This window comes from Hippichthys cyanospilos, chromosome 20 (assembly GCF_059441005.1).
Source record: "Hippichthys cyanospilos isolate Australia breed blue-spotted pipefish chromosome 20, RoL_Hcya_1.0, whole genome shotgun sequence".
Classification (NCBI taxonomy): Eukaryota; Metazoa; Chordata; class Actinopteri; order Syngnathiformes; family Syngnathidae; genus Hippichthys; species Hippichthys cyanospilos.
In genome coordinates, this window is record NC_142388.1 from 13,132,052 (window position 1) to 13,154,049 (window position 21,998).

Consider the following 21,998-nt stretch of genomic DNA (forward strand, 5'->3'; position numbering starts at 1 on the left):
TTTTTTTTGTCAAGTAAAACACACAGTGCAATATTTAATTTTATTCATTTTAATTGCTACTATTTGCTGCTTTGTTGGGAGTAAACCATCAATCATTTCAAACAAATTAGATGGAAATTGCTTGTATAATGTAATTGTGTTTTTTGGAATTTAAATGAACTGGAACAAATTTCAACTTGAATTGGCCTACTGAAACGCATACAGTTTCAGTGTATAAGATAATCCATATTGGTCCCAGAGTGCAGAAATTTGGAGGACATATACAGTATAACATTAATTCATATGCATTTATAAATATGTGAATGAGCACAGGCTTTAACTATAGTTTTAGTTGAGTTGGAATTGCCCTAATTGAGCATACAAAGACATTTTTTGCTTCCAAGTTTGGCAATGGTATTTTTAGTCACAGGCTGAACAGAAGACAAAAATATCAAAAGATAGCAATAATGCCTTTAATCCACAGGGTTACATGGACACATATGCAGTGAAGCTATAATTGATGAAATATATGTCAACATACAGTATCAATATTTTATGGGTGAAATACTCTTCAAACAATGAAATCCATCTGAGCGCATGCCTGCTATACAGCGCTGTATCACCAAGAGCACTTAGTAGAAAACTAACAAATCAATTTCGAATGAAAATATTCTAGTTCAAGTTACCATTGAGGTTTCATGCTGTAGACAAAACAGCAAAGTGCATTCACTCCACATGCATCTCAAAAATGCGGTACAACATGCAGTGTGCAGCTAAAACGGACCGCTAAGATGCTACAGAGCTCCCTCGGATGCATATGGGTCCAATGTGCCAATTCAATGCTTTCAAAGGGTTAAAAAAAAAAAAATGCTCCTCAAATCCTCCAGGGGTTTTCACCGCCTGCTGGACACATTACTGACTGGGTTTGTGTAACAACTGTAAAGTTCTGAGTCTCTTCATCAAACATGACTTAAAGGTCTTGACTGAATTCAACTAGTATGTGTGCTAAGGGCGTCATAAAGAGGAGCCAAGTAAAAGCAAAAGTCACAGCCAGACCAGCCTAGTTCAAGTCACCCATCTAATTATCTTAAGCATTCATGTTGATTTAAGTCCAGTTACATTTCAAAAGACACAAGTTCAAAAAGGTTCAGTGTTTTATAATTGTGTTGTGCACACGTACTTGTGTTGATAGGTAAACACACAAACACACACCAAACTCCCCCTAACCATCAAAACTAAAACATAGGGCATTGTGAAAAGGAAATTAAATGTCACAAGTGTCTCATTCACATGTAAGGGGTTTGTTAGAATAATTGTATTTCAGTTGTCCCGTATTTAGTTTATGCAGTAAGTATATGGGTAGATTAGTGGGGGGATGTTTTCTGTTGGGGTTGTTTGTAAAGGTGTGAGAAGGTGACGTGTCTCCAGCAGCTGTAAAAGAGAAACAGGCGCCATGACCCTACCAAAAGACAAATGCAAAATGGGGTCGCGCTTGATGTTGTCGGGGAAAAAGATAGCAGCATGGACTGAATAAATGAGGATCGGAAAGGATCTGTAACCATGAGTCCGTCAAATTCCTGTCTGCTTTCCTCGCGAGAAAAAGAACCTTGTTGTCTTCCTGTTTGTTATTTATTAAATTTTCTAGGTTGCTTGACCCTAATAAGTTTAAAAACAAAAGCAAAAAAAAACCCAAGAGGGAACACACTATGACATTGATTTGTTTAGTGTCAATTTACCTTCGACAAGTGCAACAATATTTCCATATATTCTACTGTATTTCCACTCACTAGCCATAAAATTAGGTACACCAATGAGATTTAATCCAAAACAACATTAACGCTACCTTCACAAAAATTCATACCGTGAAGGCCAGTTGGTCAATAACACGAATTTTAAAAAAATTACACATTTGACCAAAGTGAAATAGAATTTTTTTGATCCACCAGACATCTGAACTTAGATCATGAAATCAACAGCGTATTGCCGCTGTTTTTCAAATGGTAATTTGCAGCTAACATAAAAGAGAAGTATAATAAGGAAAAACGTCTTGTTTGCAGTGGAATATGAAAGCAGTTCCATCGTGATCTAATATTTTGCCATCCAGGTGAGTAAGATTCATCAAGATGTACCTAATAATATGGCCAGTGAAAGAATGAGGACTTGGTGTGTATGGAGATCACGTACAGCCAGCAAACATATTTTTAGTAAACACGATCGCTTGACGGCGCTTTCTCATGAACTCCCGTCTGAAATGAATGTAAGTCAAATGGGAAACAATTTGATGGCGACAGATCGCATGTGTGTTAAATTTACACCAAGCAAAGCAGGTCATTTGACTTGCTAGCTCAACAAGATGCAAAAGAAAATAAAGAACATTCGACAAACAGTCCAGTCCTCATTTAATGTTTCATGTCTTCCTCTTCTTCTAGTTCTATGTTCTCCAGCAGTGTGTGCTTCTCCTCGTCTGGCACGGGAGTGAATGACGTAAGGTGACAAATCCGCCTGTGAGAATCCCAAAGTGCACATTAAAATGTGTCTGCGGATGAATTCCGTGGTCAAAATGATTGGTCAAAGCAAACTCACTTTTGCTCACAAGTTGGGAAGAACAAGTCCAATATCTTGACAATGACCGCTGAACCGGCAACACCGATGACAACCACCCACATAACCAGGAAAAACAGGGGAAGCGACTCGAAGCAGAAGTTTCTCAGACGCTCTCGGAGGTCTTCCATCCAGCGACACATGGCCTGACAAGGCAGAGCAGTTGACACGTTGACATATAATCACAATGGATGTCCTCATATCCAGTGTTTTACTTAGAAATTCGGGACCAAAGTGGATCCAAGTGTTTATGAAAATAACACTATTGCAAATGGCTACGCACAGGTTGACTATTAACACTGTGGCTTAAACGTAGGAAAATGGTAATATAAAGTTAAATACAAATGAACTGTGTTTGGGCAGTCATTCATTAGTGAGCCAAATTAGCAGTGGTACAAGTACTGCACTTTGAGGTGCACTGTTTAGTTCAAGTAAATGACGACTCAGAATTTCACCATAAGTCTCATAGTTCAAGTGAAATGACCCCCCCATCCCCCCCTTTTTTTTAAGTTCAATTTGGGTGAATTTTACAAAAACGCCTGACTTTAGTGGTTACATATGGCTGTCCAATTATAACACATGGTGTGTGTTATTAAAATGATGAAATTACACTACTTTTAGACGCGTTTCTTAATCGTATATCGAATAACATACTGTTGTGGTGATGGGAGTGAGGGGGTGGGGCGGAAACGAGAGTAGTGCAACGCATGCAAAGACGAATATGCTGCAACTAATGTTGCAACAATGTACCAATTTGAAGTTTTAATGCTTTAATTTTTTGACAAGGCTGAAAATTAATTTGTCCAAAAACCCGAAAAGTCATCATCAACATTTATCCTCCCATTTAACACCCGGCCGTCGTTCTTCCGACTCGGGTTGTCATAATTGGACGCGTCCAATTTGTTAGAAATGGAGGTCTTCGGAAATGATTTGCTGATTATCTTACTTTGGATATTCTACCAAGCTTTCTTTTCTGACTGTTGTGAGATCAGAACGTGCAAGGTTGATCTTCGCTGTTTCTCCCTCCCACCTGTCGACATCCATGCCAGAGTCCACAGGCGGAAGGAGACAAGTCAAGCCCTCTTTTCTTTTTCATAATGCATCAAAGTCCTTCAAAAATGATCCCCGCGGCCTTGTTCACAACAAAAAGGCAATAAAGCGAGGCTTGACAAAAGTGCCTTTTTGCGATGTTCTGTGCAATCGCTCTAAAACAAACGCATACCACTACTGTATCTCGAATTAGAGGTATATAAAATCATTTTAAGCCTTGTGAATACATATTGCTTATATCGCATTCGAATTAATGTCATTAAAACACGGATATGTGGAAAAAATCTGGATTTGGAATGTGGAAAAGTTTGGATTGAGTAATGTGGTTATTAGATGAGCTCCCCACAATATAGTGGTTGAAAATGACAAATAATAAAAAAAAAAACCTCGATTTGGGCTATGAGCAATATGGTAAATTCAATATTATGTTTCCTTGAACAAGCTTTCTATAACATGAAAAAGCAGTTTCCATGAGAAAGTCGAAAATGGCACCGAGTATGAGAGGAATTCCTTTGGTGATCCGTCAATTGGAATTTGTTCTTGTTGGTCCAGCTTTTCATTTTCAGCGTCTTCATGTGTAAGATCATTCAAAAGATCGGGGTCCATGCGAAGCGGAGTCTCCGGGAGTTTTCCCGGGGCTGCGATCTCTTCTTCCGTCGTCTCTGTGTGTTTCAGGGGATACTGACTGGTTGTCTGTAGCATCATTTGCTCCTCTGATGATTTAAAGAAAAGGAACAAGATTTACTGGTAGGTTGAATGACCGATTCAGTATGGTCAGCATACCTTTTTTATGGCTTGTTGGATCTGTGACCACCACGTCATTGTCTCTGGAAACTTTGAAGAGCTCGCTGTGTCCGATTGGGTAAATGTTGGTAAATTGAGCCAGCTTCTGAAAATCTGGACTCAGCAGTATCTTTACCTCACACATATCAGGTTGCTGGACCTGAAAAAATACAAATACACACACAAATACATATTTGGTGCAATAATTTCCCGTTCTCCTTCCACTTTAAACCGTGGAGCAAATTTAGACCCAATTTGGGCTTTTCGATTTTTCTGATGTGTGACATCAAAGGAAAGGCATACAAATAAAACTATAGGAGGCTAAAATATTGCATAGATTGTCAAAATACGTCAACTTTCAATATGCCGTCCTGCCATCCCTTCTCAACGCATGCAAACGGGAGTTCGAGAGGTACACCCGATAGGTGTCAAATTTAGCCACTGTCAGGATCATTTGCTGTCATTAAAAATCTGAAATATTGTCGATATATTTGGACATATTGAAAACCCCATGTTTTATCATTAATTTCCCCTGATTTTTGTATTAATCCTTTCAACAGCAACTCGCGAACGGGGCTCAATGGAAATTTTTGTGTTGACGCCCTAAAAGCACCGAGGCCAATCAATGACATTTGCAAGCCTTTGAATGGCTTCGTTGAGTGGCTTAGCCTGGACTCCCATAATGCAAAGTTCTTGCTAATTGGACTTGTAGTTGACAAAAGGCTTCAATCCAAGAACTAAATGTTGCAGGAAAACTTTTATTTTGTTGCAGGGGAGCGTTTAAATGCATGCAACGCATAACATTATATCTGCATATTCCCGTCACTGAATAGTTAATAGTCCCCCCCCCCCCCCCCCCCCCCCCCCCACACACACACACAGAAGAATGTATATATACATATACAGTGATCCCTCCTACTTCGCGGTCTCAGATATCGTGGTCTCAGTACTTCGCGTTTTTTTTCAGGAAAAATAAAAAATATTTCAAAATAAAAAATCATTTAAAAAATGAGCAAAAATTTACAAAAATTGAAAAAAGCAAAAAAGTACATTATACAGTACTGTATTAATCAAATAACGAAGTAATATTAGTTAATAACTATGTTAAGAATTCTTCAAGCGTTAGAGTTCGTGACATTTTTTATCTTATTTTGAAATGCATGCTTTTAATTTGTCGGGTCGCATTGCATTTCCATTCCGTTTTACGTTCTCTGTGCGTCATTCGGCTCGTTACGGTGACGTAGTGAATGACAATGTAAGCTCATATTTATAGTTTATTATCATTTATGTTGATAACGCACGCTACTGCCTATGTTTAGTAAGCGATGAGTGTTTATTCTGTTTATGTGTTTGTTTATGTAGAGGTTGCACTTAGTAGTTGTTAGTTGTTGCTAACCCGCTAATGTCGGCTAAAAATACAGTAAATTCATAGATTAAGTGTTTATATGTTAGTTGACTGACTTTAGGATTGTTTTTGATCTATTATTCAACAGATACTACATGATACACCATACATGAGCCAAAATAAATGTGAAGTTCAACGTGATGACTTGCACACTCTTTCACCGGAGTCTTGGTGAAGATAATCAGTCCTGAGAACACATTCTCAACAAACTAAGTAAAATTAGTTATTTAATGAACATAAAATAATGTTAATAATGTTAATGTTAAATAATAGAAGTAGGGAAATAAAATAGGCAAAAAATACAAAAAAAAAGGATTGTTTATGGTTACTGCGGCTATATTGGGGCGTACATAGAAATCTAGGAACTGATACCCTACTTCGTGGGTTTCAGACTTCGCGGGGGGTTGACAGCCCCCATTAACCGCGAAGTAGGCGGGACCACCGTATATATATATATATATATATATATATATATATATATATATATATATATATATACTGTATGTAAAGATACATATGTATGGATAGGGCTGATGCAACTGAACATTTTGAGGGGTTGAAAGCAAAACTATATTTTATTTGATGATGTTATGAGCCCACATTGGGTGATAATAAGGCAAGGTTAGTGAAAAATCCCCACCCCAGACACCCAGGGGTTAATAGTATTAGCTGAAAAATATAAAACAATTATACATGTTGAACAAAAATAAAAGCATGTGGTGTGTACCTGTTTGCCCTCCAACTCAATGACTTCACTAAACACCTGCAAAGACACCACCTCTTCCATGTCACTAGACAATCGCTTCTGGGTCACCATAACCCGGGTGACAGTAGACACCAGGTCCCCTCCTTCATATTCACTGCTTCCATTAATGCTATCCACTGACAAAAACAAGAAATCATATGCATTAGTGTCATCAAGTCAGGAGGGCTCTCGTTGGCTTGCGTCCCCGCATCCCAGACGCATTTTTTTCGAGGGAGGCATACTTTCAAATCAACATGTATCTCTGATGCGTCAGCAACATATTTTCACATCAAAATATTAATCATTATCCATCTACTCTTTTATTCAACAAAATTTGACATCTTACGAGCATTTGACAACTTCGTCTGCCGCGTTTGTTTTGATCTTGCGAGAAAAAGAACAAGAAAAAAAACAAAAACAAAAAAAGAACAAAGCTTTGTTCAATAAATGCTCACGGCGTAAGATAAAAATTATCAAATAGACGACGATTAGATAGTTGTCACGGCCATGCTTCCGGGAATCACTTCAAACTAAAATCGTCCAGATGCCTTTCTTTTCATACATTACAGTGGACCCCTGGTTTACGACATTAATCCGTTTCGCGGTTGGGATCGTAATGCGAATTTGCCGTATGGCAGCCAATCCAAACCTATGTTATTAGCTAATGCGTGTAAAACCCCAGGTAAAAACATCAACATTGTGCATACATATTAAAAATTGGTAACATATAGTATAGTACAAATAGTATAGTACATGCTACTTATACATAATATACATGTATACAATTAAAAAACATCATAAATAAAAAATATATAAAGAATTTATCTACCTTTGAGTGACGTGACGAGCTTGTTATGGCCATATTCCCTAGTGAGGGAAGCCTAGCCTAGCCTAGCTTTCTTCGGATTTCTTGATTATCTCCAGCTTCGTTTCCATACTAATCATCTTCTTACTTCTCTCTTTAACATCAGTAGCAATCTTGGGACCCATGGCTAACCAATTAAAGTTTGAATTAAGCACTAAATGCACAATAAATATGATTGTAAGCACTCATACAAGAACAAATCTTTAACATGCCACCATTTTGACTCCGTGACACCAACCCATAGCAGACCAGTATCTTAGGGAGTTGTGAGGACGACCAATTGCTGATCAGCATTGTGGTGATGTAAGCAATGACGTGTAGAGTGACGTATGAGAGCCATGTTTGAGAAGCCATTGTTGTTGATGTTGTAAAGTGAAAAAATGGTGTAAAGAGGGGATAAAAAAAAAAAATCAAAAAATGCCGCGGTCCATGTCGTAAGGTAAAAAAAATGTAAGGCATTGATGTCGTAAACCAGGGGTCCACTGTAATTGAGATCCCATGTTTTAATTTGAAGCATTTTCTGACTTCCTTTACGACCAGTCACGTCACAAGTCAGATTTCACTGGAGCGCATGCTGCTCCGGTAGCTGCAGGGGCATATGCTCCACAGGGTAAAAATTTCACCAGTAAAAACAAATTCACTTCGGAGCGCACATGCCGCAAACTACTTAGTATAGTAATTCAGTGCTACTGTATTCACTCCACATAAATAGCATGCACATGGCAAATTCATTTGATTATTTATTCAATTGTAACTGAAAATACTTCCATTAGTCGCGGGTAATATCGGCAGGAGATGAATATCACAAGAAGTTGGTAAGTTTATTATTTTGAATTGACTTAAAGTGTAACTCAGAGATGGATATCAGAAAGTTATTCGCCCTCAGCAGGGATCAAACAGCGAGGAATGAGGGAGCTAAATGAAGTCCTAGCTAGCTTTTTTAAATTCATGCTAAGTTAGCTAACGTTATTCCTTATGTCAAGCCAACCATATTCATTTGCTGTACGAGCTGTCGGGGGAATTTGCATTGCTATAATAATTCACTGCTACTGTGTTAACTCGCACACGTGGCGAATTAATGTGGTAATTAATATCGTAATTTACTCACATGTAGCTGATAGTCCTTCCGTGAGCGCGGGAGGAACGAAAAAGTTTATTATTTTGATTTGGCTTAAAGTGTAACTGATATGGCTATCAGAAAGTTATTTGCCCACAGCAGCGACGGATGAGGGACGTCAATTAAGTATGCCAGTATATTGTAATTTTTTTAAGTGTAGCTGCATGAAACATAATGCTGCTTGCTGTCTGTTGGCGCCGCGAAAATGATCATTTTGAGCTTGTGTTAGTTGGCTGCTGATCAGGGGTGTCAAACATACGGTTCTGGCTCACAATTGGGTATAAAGCGGCCCGCGAGATGTTTTTGTGAAGTACAAAAACAAGCTGATTTTTTTTATAAATGAAAAACTTTTAATGTTTTTAATGTTTTATGATTAATAGTAATGTTAATATTTTATTATTAATAGTGAGGTTGTACTTGCTTTATTTTATTTTATTAAAAATGAATAATAACTGAAGTTTTTGTTTTAAAGTTATGTGTTTAACATGATTGTATTGGTCCGGCCCGCTTGGGAAAAGATTTTCTTCCGTGCAGCTTGCAAACTTAAATGAGTTTCACACCACTGCTCTGGATGGTGCAGTTGTTATCAAATGGTCTACCTTCAGGAGGAAAAACATTTTTCCTTATCAAGTTATGGGCCACATACATATATTCTCTGTGAAATTGTTAATATCTGTTGAGGTTGTTTTTCCTCACATCTTGTAAACGCAATATGAACCTTGTCCTTTGTCCTCTTCATTGCATGATTTTTGGGACACCAAATATTTCTTGGTGGAACTCATAGTATTTTAGTATTGTGAGTACTGTGAACACTTTTCAGAGCTAAAATGAGCACCGTGGCCATATTAATCTACATGACCAAATTGATTCATAATTCTACTTATTAGTTATTAATTTCATTAAAAACATAATATTACAGAGAAGAGCTTGGCAGTTGAATCTGGTCACCCCCGACAACTGGACAGGAACATCATTGACCAATACCTCGTCCTCGCCCACGGATATGTTAAAAGCAATCTGAAACAACAGAAACGTTTTTCTTTTAGACTGCTACACATTCAGGATGGAAGGAAACCAGGAGAGGGTGTGCAGTACCTGCAAGTTATTCGACACTTGGGCATCTGCCACTGCTCCTTCTGTCACGTTGACCAGCGCCCCCGCTGTCACATTGATTAGAATATTTCCCTACAAAAATCAATAATTAATCACCGGTATTGTCATAAATAATACCAGCCCAGAAACATCAACCGAACCTCTAATCGCACATTGTCAGTGCTATAATGTAATTATACATTTCATTATATCTACACAGCGTCATTCGATATTGTTTGCACAGAACGAGCTAAGGTCCCCCACGTTATTCTCCGTGTTTGGGTTATAGACGTTGTTACTGACACACATTTCTAATCACTTCCTAGAAGTAAAGAGTCGGCCATCATAAACCCGAACACGTGAAAACTGAAACATTTACGGTTTGCTTCAGACCCCTACAATACGAACTGTGACGTCGCTAAATTAAAATAACAGTGTTGACCAGCTGACCAGCGTATGTCTTACCGTATTTGGTGATGACTCAGTCTGCTTTACACTGACAAAAATTAGGAATATTATAAAAATAGGTAGCCCTGCCATTCTTAATTGTGTTTCATCGCATCAATACTCTGTAATACTGTTGACACGGAAATATGAACTGCGCATGCCCGTGAAACGGAAAGCACGTTTTTTTCCTCTCGCGAGATCCTAAACGTTGGCATGGCGGTCCTTCTTGAAACGACGCTCGGCGATATCGTAATTGATTTATTCACAGAAGAAAGGCCAAAAGGTTAGAAAGCTCCCGCCTGTCGTTGAATGCAACGGCGTTCATATGTTAGTTTTAATTGTTCCTTTACTAAAGGAGGGTGAAGCTCTGATAGATTTAAAAATAAGCATCAGTAGCGGGCTTTTAGCGTGCTAGCTGCTCGGCAGCTATGGAACGTCCAGTCAGTCAACTGCAGTGATAAAAACATTCTTGAGGTGTAATATAAAGAAAACCTTAACCAAATTTCTTTCTTCTTTCCAGCTTGCCTCAACTTCCTGAAACTATGCAAGATAAAATACTACAACTACTGTCTTATCCACAATGTACAGGTAGGGTCAGAAGATCTGATATTTTGAGGTAGAATTCTCACTATTTCGACGCCTAATAAAGGTCTCCGTCCGTATTATAAATATTATATTAAACCCAGAATTTAAAACAAATAATAGTGTTTCCATATTAAATCGACGTATCCATTTTCTGTAGTTAAAAGGTAATATTTTGTCCACTTGTTGACTGTGAATGATATCGTATGTACTCAGGGGTTCATAATAGCTCATCCATGACTCAGCTTGTGAACGTCACACGACTAAACCTAAAAAAAACAGTTGAGACGTGATTAGTGGTTACTCAAGCAAAAATGTCAAAATACAAATACTAATAACAATATGTACATTGGCTTCAAATAAACTACAATATGAGTAAGTCTTTGGTCAGTCTTGGGTCAAAGTGCAGAAATAACTCTACTTCAATTCATTCTTCTACTTAACGTTGAATAAAATGTTTTTCTGCAGGCTCTGCTTTTACATACTCAACAAGGTCTAAAATATCTCTACCTAACTTGTTTGAAAGCTCACCGAGGTTCTCCGTCATTGTAGCCGCCATTCTTCCAGCCCGTTCATGACAAAAGATAGGATGAGATTTGAGCTAAACAGGCTTTAGAACCGCCTACTAACTTTGACAAGTGTGGTTGACGATAAAATAAATTCAACGTGGCAATTGCCGCCGTTTCATGAATTTATTTTATCCAACAACCTCGGCTGTCAAAATTTGACAGGTGAGTCGTAACACCTGATTTGAAGAGCAGGGTAACCAATCAGATGTCAGGACCCGCCTTGGCCTGAAGAGCCGGACAACTATCCGGGTTCTAATGTACTTTTATATATTGCACGCACACGTAAAATAAATGCACTAACCAGGAACAAATACTCAAACTGAATAGAAAGCAAATGGTCTACAATCAACACAACACAAAACTTCAGCATGTACATTAAAAAAAAAAATGCGAACACAAACACACATATTATTCACATACATGTAAATAAAAGAAAATACTATCTATACTAAATAACTTACATCTACTACAATGATATGTTACAAATACTCCTGAGATGCTGGCAGTTGCAAACATGTCCTGCTTTGCCCATACTCTCAATTTAGCTGCTGAGTTGAAAAAGCTTATTTTCATATTTTGTTTGTCATTAATGAACTGGGAAATATTAAGATTTTTCATTTGAGCTGTTTTTCCACATAATATTTCGTAACTGCAATTTCCTGTGAAATGACAGTGTATCTTGTTCTACCTTTTTTGGTGATATTTAAGCACTTTATTTTTGTTTCATAGTGTTTTATACTATAACATTTTTACAGTCTATAGCTAGCTTCAAAGAGAAGCAGTTGTCCACATAGTTTTTTTTTGGAAAAAGGCATGTTCCTTACAAATCAAAACTTAAATACAAAATAAAACAAAATCCTCAATTTGTTTCCCTCTGTTGTTCAGTCTTGCAAAGCAGATTGAAGTAGATTGATGATTCTTTGCACATTTATAGAGGCAGAAATCATTTTTAATTGAATAGAATCATTTTAATCAAATCACTTTGAATCAAAAATCAATTCTAAAACTAATCGAAGAGGCCAAAATCTGAAAAGATTTCCACCCTTACTGTGCAATATATAGCATACTAGTTTATAAGGCCTATTATTAGTACACATAAATGGCACATAAGTCCAACTTTATTATTTGAATTACATGTATAAGGTGCACCTGGAAAATTAAAGGATGTTAATTGTGCCCTATAGCCCCAAAAATACAGTTTTTGTCAAGCTTTGTATCTGTTTTAAATGTCATCATGCCATTAATTACTAAAATGTGTTTAACTACTAATGTATGTATTGGTTCTTTTATTATTTATTTATTCATTTATTTTCACAGAGAGACTTCATCATCCAAACTGGGGACCCCACTGGGACGGGTCGAGGTGGAGAGTCAATCTTCTGGTGTGTTATCTTAATCTCTATAGCTTAACGTTCTTCAAAACGGCATGTTGACAACAATGTGCTCTTTTGTGTGCCATTAGTAAACTGTATGGGGACCAGGCCCGTTTCTTCGATTCAGAGAAAACGCCTCGTATTAAACACAGAAAAAGGGGCACGGTGTCTATGGTCAACAACGGGGGTGACCAGCATGGTTCACAGGTATGTGTATTATAAAACCTTCAGCTGAGATAACAGTTATTATGATTTTTTTTTATTTTATTATTATTTTTTTTTAACAGTTCCTTATTACCACTGGTGAAAATCTGGATTATCTGGATGGTGTGCATACGGTTTTTGGTGAGGTGTCAGAAGGATTGGACGTTGTGGCTAAAATCAATGAGACTTTTGTAGACGCAGATTTCGTTCCATTTCAGGACATTAGGTGAGTTCGATCATGGCTCAAGTGAATTTTTATTTATTTATTTTTTGGTATTGTTGGGCATTTGTTTTGATTTAATTATATCTAACAAAGCTATGTTTCTGTGATGTTATATTAGAATTAACCACACTGTGATCCTTGATGACCCTTTTGATGACCCTCTGGATCTCCCGGTGCCTGATCGGTCTCCTGATCCCACCAAAGAGCAGCTAGATGTGAGTGCAGGATATTTGGTTTATTTTTCTTTACTAAAGTCCCGCAATTTTTACATACTGTATGTACTGTAGATATTATTACAGTTACCTTGTCTTTCGCTATATAAGGAAAATAATATTGACCTTGACTTGACTTTGATGAGCTTAGTTTTAAATGTAATTTAAGATTGAGCCTAATTTTCAATTCACTTAACTATCAACCAAATACTGTGTTTTTTTTTTCGTTTTTTTATGTGGTTGAAGAGTGGTCGGATTGGCGCAGATGAAGTGATCGATGATACCGATGGAAAAGCAGCTGAAGAAGTAGAGGAGAGGCTTAAGGAGAAAGAAGCCAAAACCCGAGCCATACTGCTGGAGATGGTGAAAAAAATGCTTCTACTCTTTTGTGAAGTTACTCAAAATGCATCTTCACACTTGTGTTAAGTATCTGTCTGTTATTCCGCCAGGTGGGTGATCTTCCCGATGCAGACATAAAGCCTCCAGAGAATGTGTTGTTTGTCTGCAAGCTGAACCCTGTGACCACAGATGAGGACCTGGAAATAATCTTTTCTCGCTTTGGCCATATTAAAAGGTGGACAAAAGTTTCTCTTAATATGGATGTGCTCTCTATGTCAGTGTTGTTTTAAAGGACTGTTATTGTTTATGCTCTGTACAGTTGTGAAATCATTCGTGACTGGAAGAGTGGAGATTCCCTCTGCTATGCTTTCATTGAATTTGAAAAGGTGAGCTTCATTTACTGTGTACTCATTGGCACAGTGCATTTAGCTTAACCGGTGCTATCAAAGAGTCCCCCTGCACAAAAAAGAGGATATCAGAAATTTTGGATCATTTTAAATTAAAAGTGGGTGACAAAAATATAAAAATAATGCAGAGTAGACTGAGCATACCACAGCAGTACCACACTTATGCCGCGTTCAGATGGAGCGCGTCATTTACGCTCTTTGCGGGGCGTTTTGTCGAGAGGTCAAGATGAAGTTCACTTTTCACGCAACAGTGTCACGTAAGGGGAGGGGAGTGAGCTTGCTGTGCACTATACAGTGGATCCGGAAAGGAGAGCATTGCTGAGAACTTTCACTTTTCCGGGATGTGGCAGAGCCAATAATTTCTCCGACAGCACCTTGATTCTTTTTTTACACTGCGTGTTCCTCGCTTTACGGCAATATTCGTCTGCCAAACGTGCTAAATACTGTGCTGTCAGTGCTGCACTATTGTTAGCTTAGCACAGTAACTACGGTTCAACAGCTGTTAAAAAAGGAAGCAAACGCTGAACAAACCAGTTGTCCCAAGTTCTCCCTTCTGCCTTTCTTCAAGCCTGGTGAGTGCTCTTGCTTGGCTCTGTTTTTGTATTGAAAGCTCAGCTAGCCGTGTTGGGTAGCTCCGGTGACCACAAAGCAGCCGCCATGATTCATTCTTGCCCCCTATGTGAGCCGTTGAACGTTCCCGAAGCTGATTGGCTGACGCTACACGTCACAAAAGTTTAAATTTTTTAACTTCTCACGTTGCGCATAATTACGTGCCGCACATCGCTCCATCGCGTGGCTCGACGCGTCATCGTGCCCTTCGCGCGAACTCCATTGACTACAATATAAAACCATCCGCTCTTCGCGCTCCATCTGAACATGGCATTAAGCAGAAATCGTCTTTAAAAACGACCATTTTTGGTCAAATGGCTGATACTCAGTGTGCTTAAAAACACATTGAATTAAGAACGTGGGGCTTACATTAGACTCAAATTTAGCAAATGGAGCTTCTAATCGGAAAGGAAAGAAAGTTGTCCATTATCTCTATTGATTATCTAAAGCTGCTTATCCCCTCAAGGGTCGCAGGCTTGCTGGTGCCTATTCCAACTGACTTGGGGCACTCGGCGGGGGACACTCTGAACTGATTTCTAGCCAATTGCAAGGCACACAGAGACAAACGATCATCTATATATATATATATATATATATATATATATATATATATATATATATATATATATATATATATATATATATATATATATATATATATATATATATATATATATATATATATATATATATATATATATATATATATACACACAGTGATCCCTTGCTATTTTGTGCTTTGATTTTCGCGCCCTCTATCTTTCGTGGATTTTTTTAGGGAAGAAAAAAAAAAGCTAGACTGTACTGCAAAGAGACATGCTGTGACGGGTAACTTTAAATGCCCTTGCCACGTGCCTTCCTTGAACGTGGAACTATTGCAGTACACATATTTACTTAAGTCTTAAATAATTAAACCTTATACACTGAATAAAAGAAATCTAGGTAAGACGGTCTGGATAACATCTGCTCCTCTGCCTCCTTCCTGCATGTTTACAACGTGTGCCAGGCAGGGTGCGTGTAATGAGTTACACAGCACGTCCCTGTGGAGTTGTAATCTACTCCCGCCCCGACGCCTGGTTTTACACCCACTTTTACACACACTGTGTCAGTCTTGAAACGGCAAACGCAGTTGTTGTCGAGGCAGTTGGCACACGCACACACACATATTGTCGAGACAGAAACGATAGAACAAATGTTCACCAGAGCGTTGGAAATCTCTTACCTAGATTTCTTTTAAAATAAAATGGTATGTCAAGTGTAAACTCTCCAATGTTATCATGTTTGATCATGGCATAAAGATATTCGACTTTAAAAAAATAATAATAATAATTGAAAAGTGGGGGCGCTACTTCACGTGTTTTACTTTCCACCGGGACATTCTGGTCCCCATTAACCGTTGAAAAACAAGGGATTAACCGTGTCTTTTATGGTTGCTTTTTTAAAAATTGTGTTTTGACAGCAAGAAGACTGCGAAAAGGCCTACTTCAAAATGGATAACGTGCTCATAGACGATCGACGCATTCATGTCGACTTCAGCCAATCGGTGTCAAAGATCAGATGGAAAGGGAAAGGTACAGTATTCTGCCATGTGCAGCTTATATTTTAAATGTACAGTATTTTACTGAGTAGCCATCCTCCTCATAATGCATTGCAGGTGGAAAGTACACTAAAGAAGACTTCAAAGATTATGAGAACGACTTGGAGAAGCGATCCAAACTGACCCTGAAAGATCAAATGAAACCCAAACAAGAGTATCCTCACATGTTGACCTGAGATGTTGTACTCTGGTGAGAAGTGATTTGAACAAGTACCTGCACTTTTGTCATTTGGTATTGGAAAGTTCCCTAACCCACTCAAAAGTTCTCGATATGACCTGCTGTTGGAGGAGGAGGAGGAGACACCAGGACGTCATCACACAGAGAAAAAACACAAAGACAAGAGACACCACCATCATCATCATTCAGATACCGAAGGAAGCAAAAAGTCCAAAAGACACAAGGTACAATGTAATTCTCAATGTGATAAAACGAAGGACACACAAGGAAAGAAAATTGCTGACCATTTTCCAATAAAGAGGGTTATATGATGGACCATTTATTTATAGTCTGATACAAATATTAGTTCTCTGAAATGGCATCCACCAAATGTGAAATTCCATAATCTATTACACTGAAGTACTAGGATGTAAAAATATGAAGTTATGGATGAGATTTTTGATTAGATTACCAGTGAAAGGTTTGGACAATTGTCCCAAACACATCAAAATAGGTTACGTCAATGCTTCTAAAATAGTGGGGCAGCCCCCCCCCCCGCAAGGTGATGCCAGATGTGGGCACAGATGACCCCAGGAAAAAGGCTTTGTTTTTGTCATGTAAAGTGTAATTGCTATAAAATAAGGATTTGCAAGAGATGCCTTTCTTCTGTTTTGGGCAGCAGTTTTTCAATTACAGCAAAGCTTGTTCTGATCACACACTTATTTCCGCTGCCTTAACCGCTTCATTTTTACGATGTATCAGAAACTTGGGTGTGCCAATTGTTCTTCACATTCTGCCAAGCCTTTCATTGGCACTTAAGTGCTAATTTCCAGTAATATGTTCTATGTGCCCCCACTAGTCTAAACATGATATTCATATTAATGACTCAAGGCAGTTTTTTTTTTAGATGACCTTTAACCACAACAGTCTCCAATTCTCAAAGGGCTTCATAAGTGAAAGAATCACAGAAAACATCACATTCACAGTGGCATTCCCTGAACCTAGCTGAGTTTGGGCCAGGAGAATTTATCTCAAAAATCCATCTAGGGCAAGCCATTTAATAAGGTGGTGTCAGTACTTGATCTTCTGTTCACTTCCCTGTTCCTTCTTTGGGTATTGTATGATATTCAGCCTTTAGGGTGTGTAAAAATTAGGTCTTACTGGTTCTCTTCACCTCGCAAATATTCATTGATGTGAATATACACTGAAGCTAGTGCAATAAACCGGTTGAAACCAGACTTTTAGCATGAGGGTAAACACCTTAAACTGGCGACACTAACTACTAACAATGTTTTGGGCTAGCCTGATGATTACCATGAAGAAGGATATAAATTTTATAAATAAATGTCTCCTGCATATTAATGGAACACATCTACACTTCCAGTACAAGCATGTTTCTCTAAGTACAACTCAAATCTTGCTAATAGGTGCATTTTACAAAAACACTACTATAAGTCTACCCCTGACTTTAGTGGAAACATAGGTCTTGGCTGTCAAATTATAACACATGGTTGTGTTATTAAAATGAGGAAATTATGCTACCTTTAGAGGCATTTCTTCATCATATATCCATTAACGTACTGTTGCGGTTATGGGGGACGGGGGCACTTAGATGCAATTGCTTAAACTAATGTTGCAACAATAAAACGATTTGAAGTTTCAATGCTTTATCTTTTTGACACAGCTGAATATGAACTTGTTGAAAAGCTCTAAAAGTCATCATCACTATCTGTCATGCCAAATAGCTCCTCCCATTAACCTCCTGGGCATCCTTTCCCATCTCCTCGCCGATTGTTCTAACATCCTCCTTAATCTTCCACCAATAGTCATCTTCGGACCCATCAATTTTGGAGATGATTTGTTGATCTTCTTACTTGGGATGTTCTTTACCCAAGTGAAGACAGCGCATGGAAGATTGCTGCCAACAGCAACATCCTCTCGTTAACAGACTCAACATGCCTGCATATTTAGCACCAACATACGTATGCAAAAATGGATGGATTTTACAACATAACACCAACAGAGTTAAATAGCAGTTCAAACTCATAATCAATTCTTCAAAAGCATCTTCTTCTATCTCCCAAGTTTAATGGCTAGGTTATTTTAGTGAACATATAAACACATTGCAGTTAATTCATACATACAATCATAAATATTTAAATACAATCATATATACCTTACATCAAATTTACACACCACAAACATTTATAATCAATTTTTTTCAATATAGACATTTTTAATGATTTATTTTCAAAACTCTTCGAGTTTTCTCTCCTGATGGCTAGCACACAAAAAACAAACAAACAAAAAAATAAAACGAAGATAAGACGCACTCGAATATAAGCCGCACGGCTCAGCTCACGAGGAAAAAGTTGCGGCTTATAGTCCGAAAAATACGGTATGTCTAAATTGATGTGTAAATTTTATATACAGTACACAGTATATGTGATTTTATTTATATATTTATAATTGTATAACTGAATTATGCGGAATGTGTTTTTATGTTCACAAAAATAATGTGTCAAACAAAGGCAGACAAAAAAACATGCTATTGAAGGATTGATTTCGGTTTTTAACTCCGATTTAACAATATTTTGTTAATGTTGAAAATATCCATCACCCATCCATTATCGATAAATATGTTGGGTCTAAACATGCAGGCATATTCAGTCTATTAAAGAGAGGGTGTTGGCAGACAATTACAAAAAAAAAAATGACAAAAAAAATTATAAACTTCATATCCCATCTTTCTGCATAAAGATCTGATGTTATTACCTGCGGCTTATAGTCCAGTGCGGCTTTTGCATGACCAAAATCTTATTTATTTATTTTTTTTGATATATATAATATACACATACATATATAGTCATTATTATTATTATATATATATGATTTTTTTTTTCTCTCATATCTCCAGGATGATGAGGACTCCCAGCGGGACAGAAAGATGGACCGGCAACGTTCCCGCTCCAGAGACAGGGACCGTAGGCATGACAAGTCCCGGAACAAACCCGCCAAAGAGGAACATGGCAGGAGTCGACGGAGTCGCAGTCGTTCGCCCAGGAAGTCCAAGGACAAGGACAGAAGCAGATACAGATGAACGGCATCCTCTTCATCCGTCTTACAAAAATATTGAGAAACGTTTCCGTTATGTGCTGCCGTTTCTGATTTAAGAGCTTCTGTGAAGATTTTCTACAACATATAGGGGTGTGTCTATTGGAAAGGAATTCATTTGTGAGATTAGGCTCATACTGTACACACAAAACTAGAAGTATAGAATTGTCTTGACGTGATGAAGACTTGAAGTTCAGGGGGAAAAGATTGGTCAAATTATCATGAGTACTTATAGTGTGGGTGACTTATCTGCAGACTCCAGCAGTCAACTGACACGAAATGTCAGGAGGAAAAAAAAAACCTTTGTTGAGATTTTTTAGTCCCCTTACCCACTGTATTTACAATGAAAAAAAAAATACAATTTGATGAATTAATTAAATGATGCAATTACACGTTTAAGAGCAGGATAACCATGTGATGTAAGTCAACAAACTGTGGAATCATTTCAATTGGGCAAGATGAAAAGGTTGCTTGGATGGAGGTGAATATCAATAAATACTGTGTACTGTAATTCTGATTAAGCTCTTGAAATGTGATTCAACTCAACTTTTTTTTGCTCCTACCTCCTACAACTAGCTCAATAAAATAGTTTTATTTTTCTTCAGTCTTTCTGGACAATTACCATTTAAATAAATTTTAATCAAAGTAATGAACCAAACAGACACAAATTTGAAGGGTTGATCTATTTAAAAGTAAATCTTGTTCAAAATACCCAGACAACAATATACTGATTTTGTTCAGTTTTTAACAAACTTAACATTTAGATCTTGTTTAATATAGTTATTCATAGCTTATGCACAACTTGCTTAAATGCCACAGTTATGTAAAGTGGGCCTTGGTTTCCGAGTTTATTCTGTTCGTAACGCGAATTCGCCGTATGGCGGGCAATTCAAACCTGTGTTAATTAGCTAATGCGTGTAAAACTCTAGGTAGAAATATCAAAATTGTATATACATATTAAAAAAAAAAGGTAACAAAATAGTGTAGTAAGTGCTACTTTCATACAATAAACATGTTTACAATTAAATAACATCATAAAAAATATCTAAAGGATTTATTTACCTTTGAGTGACATGAGGAGCTTGTTACGGCCATATTCCCTAGCGAGGGTAGCCTAGCCTATCCTCTTTTGTATTTCTTGATTATCTCCAGCTTCGTTTCCATGCTAATCATCTTCTTCTTTCTTTGACATTGCTAGCGATCTTGGGACCCATGGCTAACCAATTTAAGTTTGAATCAAGCTCTAGAATGCACAATAAATATGATATTGTAACTACATACATGAGATCAAAGCTTTAACATGTCACCATTTTGAAACCGTGCACCGACCAATAGCAGACCAGCCTCGTAGTGACTCCCGTGACGCCGGCCAATAGCATACCAGTATCTTAAGGAGTCGTGACGCCGACTAATAGCAGACCAGCATTGTAGTGACATAAGTAGTTACGTGTATAGTGACATGCCTGGCATGCGCCTGGCAACACACGCGCACACTGACCGCCATGTTTGAGAAGTGAAGGTTTTTTTTTAAGTCGTAAGGCAAAAAAATGGCATAAAGACTGGACAAAAACGGTCTCATTTCACGTCGTAAGGTGAAAAAAAAGTAAGGCAGGGACGTCGTAAACCGGGGATCCACTCTTAATTGTTAAGGTAGTTTCTCGGTACTGACAGAATGTTTGTCGGTACTGACAAACTGTGTCGGTCCATCACTGACCAACGTTTTGCCGACGGACCGCTTAATGTTGAAAGCATATTAAAAACGACAGACTAAGACCAATAAAACAGTAGGTTTTGTGCGTCATTTTGATCTGTTTTTGTAATTGTTACGTGTTGCCTGTCACTGTTAAGTTTGTCACCTCATACAGTTAAACCCTCCTAATTTCAGAGAAAATTTTAAACTGCCATTCCAGCGCATTCACTGTAGACCTCAGACCTAAAGTAAAAACCAATGTTCGGAATTAAGTGATTTTGGGGCTTTTTGTTTTTTAATTTGGTATGAATGAATAAATCACTAGCACATAGCCGAGGAAAGCATTCTGGGATGCCTTTCTGCAAACAAACGTGTGACAGCATTCAACTTGCCAATGGGCACATCGCAAAGTGACACTTTCACTCTGATTGGCTTTAGCCAGGAAATGCAGGATAGAAGTTATTAAATTCCCCCCAAAAGGCATTATTTAGTAAATTAGGCTCAGAACTCAGAAACGCTTTACTTTTACGTGTAGGGTGTGTGACAGATGACGTGGTCAAATGTGAATTTTTGTTTTCTGTAGATGTCACTTAAAATGCCTTTTTCAAGCGGTTAAGATGGTGAGATAGACAGAGGTTAAAATCTGTTTGAAGCACAATAATGGCTCCTTGTGAACATGATTGCTTTTTGCAGTCTGACCCGACTGCACACATTAATGGGGCCGTATCATGAAAACTTAACGTTTATGAGCTTTAAACCATTTTATAATGTTGATTTCTCACCCTAAACATGTCCAAAGTGTTATTTTCCTTCATCAATGCATTTTATTTATTTTTTT

General features: G+C 37.8%; 2 protein-coding genes across 3 annotated transcripts; one reads left to right on the forward strand and one right to left on the reverse strand.

The window, feature by feature from the left end:
- Window positions 1–438: 438 nt before the first annotated feature.
- ginm1 (glycoprotein integral membrane 1) lies at window positions 439–10,266 on the reverse strand. Its single transcript, XM_088402723.1, has 8 exons — window positions 10,103–10,266; window positions 9,641–9,730; window positions 9,463–9,562; window positions 6,546–6,700; window positions 4,414–4,573; window positions 4,123–4,343; window positions 2,563–2,726; window positions 439–2,481 (listed from the first exon to the last, which is right to left on the reverse strand). Exons 1-8 carry the CDS (start codon window positions 10,175–10,177, stop codon window positions 2,379–2,381), a joined length of 1,068 nt encoding a protein of 355 aa, XP_088258849.1. The 5' UTR covers window positions 10,178–10,266; the 3' UTR covers window positions 439–2,378.
- Window positions 10,267–10,282: 16 nt separating this feature from the next.
- ppil4 (peptidylprolyl isomerase (cyclophilin)-like 4) lies at window positions 10,283–20,074 on the forward strand. 2 transcript variants are annotated; one of them, XM_088402722.1, is made up of 14 exons: window positions 10,283–10,367; window positions 10,605–10,672; window positions 12,553–12,617; window positions 12,698–12,815; window positions 12,896–13,038; window positions 13,154–13,250; window positions 13,494–13,610; window positions 13,697–13,821; window positions 13,906–13,972; window positions 16,062–16,173; window positions 16,257–16,353; window positions 16,463–16,601; window positions 19,274–19,289; window positions 19,332–20,074. In XM_088402722.1, exons 1-14 carry the CDS (start codon window positions 10,298–10,300, stop codon window positions 19,454–19,456), a joined length of 1,359 nt encoding a protein of 452 aa, XP_088258848.1. In that variant the 5' UTR covers window positions 10,283–10,297; the 3' UTR covers window positions 19,457–20,074. The 2 variants fall into 2 exon arrangements, with proteins under 2 accessions (XP_088258848.1, XP_088258847.1); XM_088402721.1 differs by having other exon boundaries at window positions 19,274–20,074.
- Window positions 20,075–21,998: the final 1,924 nt, after the last annotated feature.

Excerpts from the sequence above, each read along its gene's own strand:
- ginm1 (XM_088402723.1), bottom strand. The coding sequence starts at position 10,177 with ATGGCAGGGCTACCTATTTTTATAATATTCCTAATTTTTGTCAGTGTA. Across the intron at positions 4,344-4,413 it reads TCCAACAAGCCATAAAAAAG|AGGAGCAAATGATGCTACAG; the intron begins GTATGCTGACCA and ends TTAAATCATCAG. Across the intron at positions 2,482-2,562 it reads TTCCCAACTTGTGAGCAAAA|GCGGATTTGTCACCTTACGT; the intron begins GTGAGTTTGCTT and ends GGATTCTCACAG.
- ppil4 (XM_088402721.1), top strand. The coding sequence starts at position 10,298 with ATGGCGGTCCTTCTTGAAACGACGCTCGGCGATATCGTAATTGATTTA. Across the intron at positions 13,039-13,153 it reads GTTCCATTTCAGGACATTAG|AATTAACCACACTGTGATCC; the intron begins GTGAGTTCGATC and ends ATGTTATATTAG. Across the intron at positions 16,354-16,462 it reads CAAATGAAACCCAAACAAGA|TTCTCGATATGACCTGCTGT; the intron begins GTATCCTCACAT and ends CCCACTCAAAAG.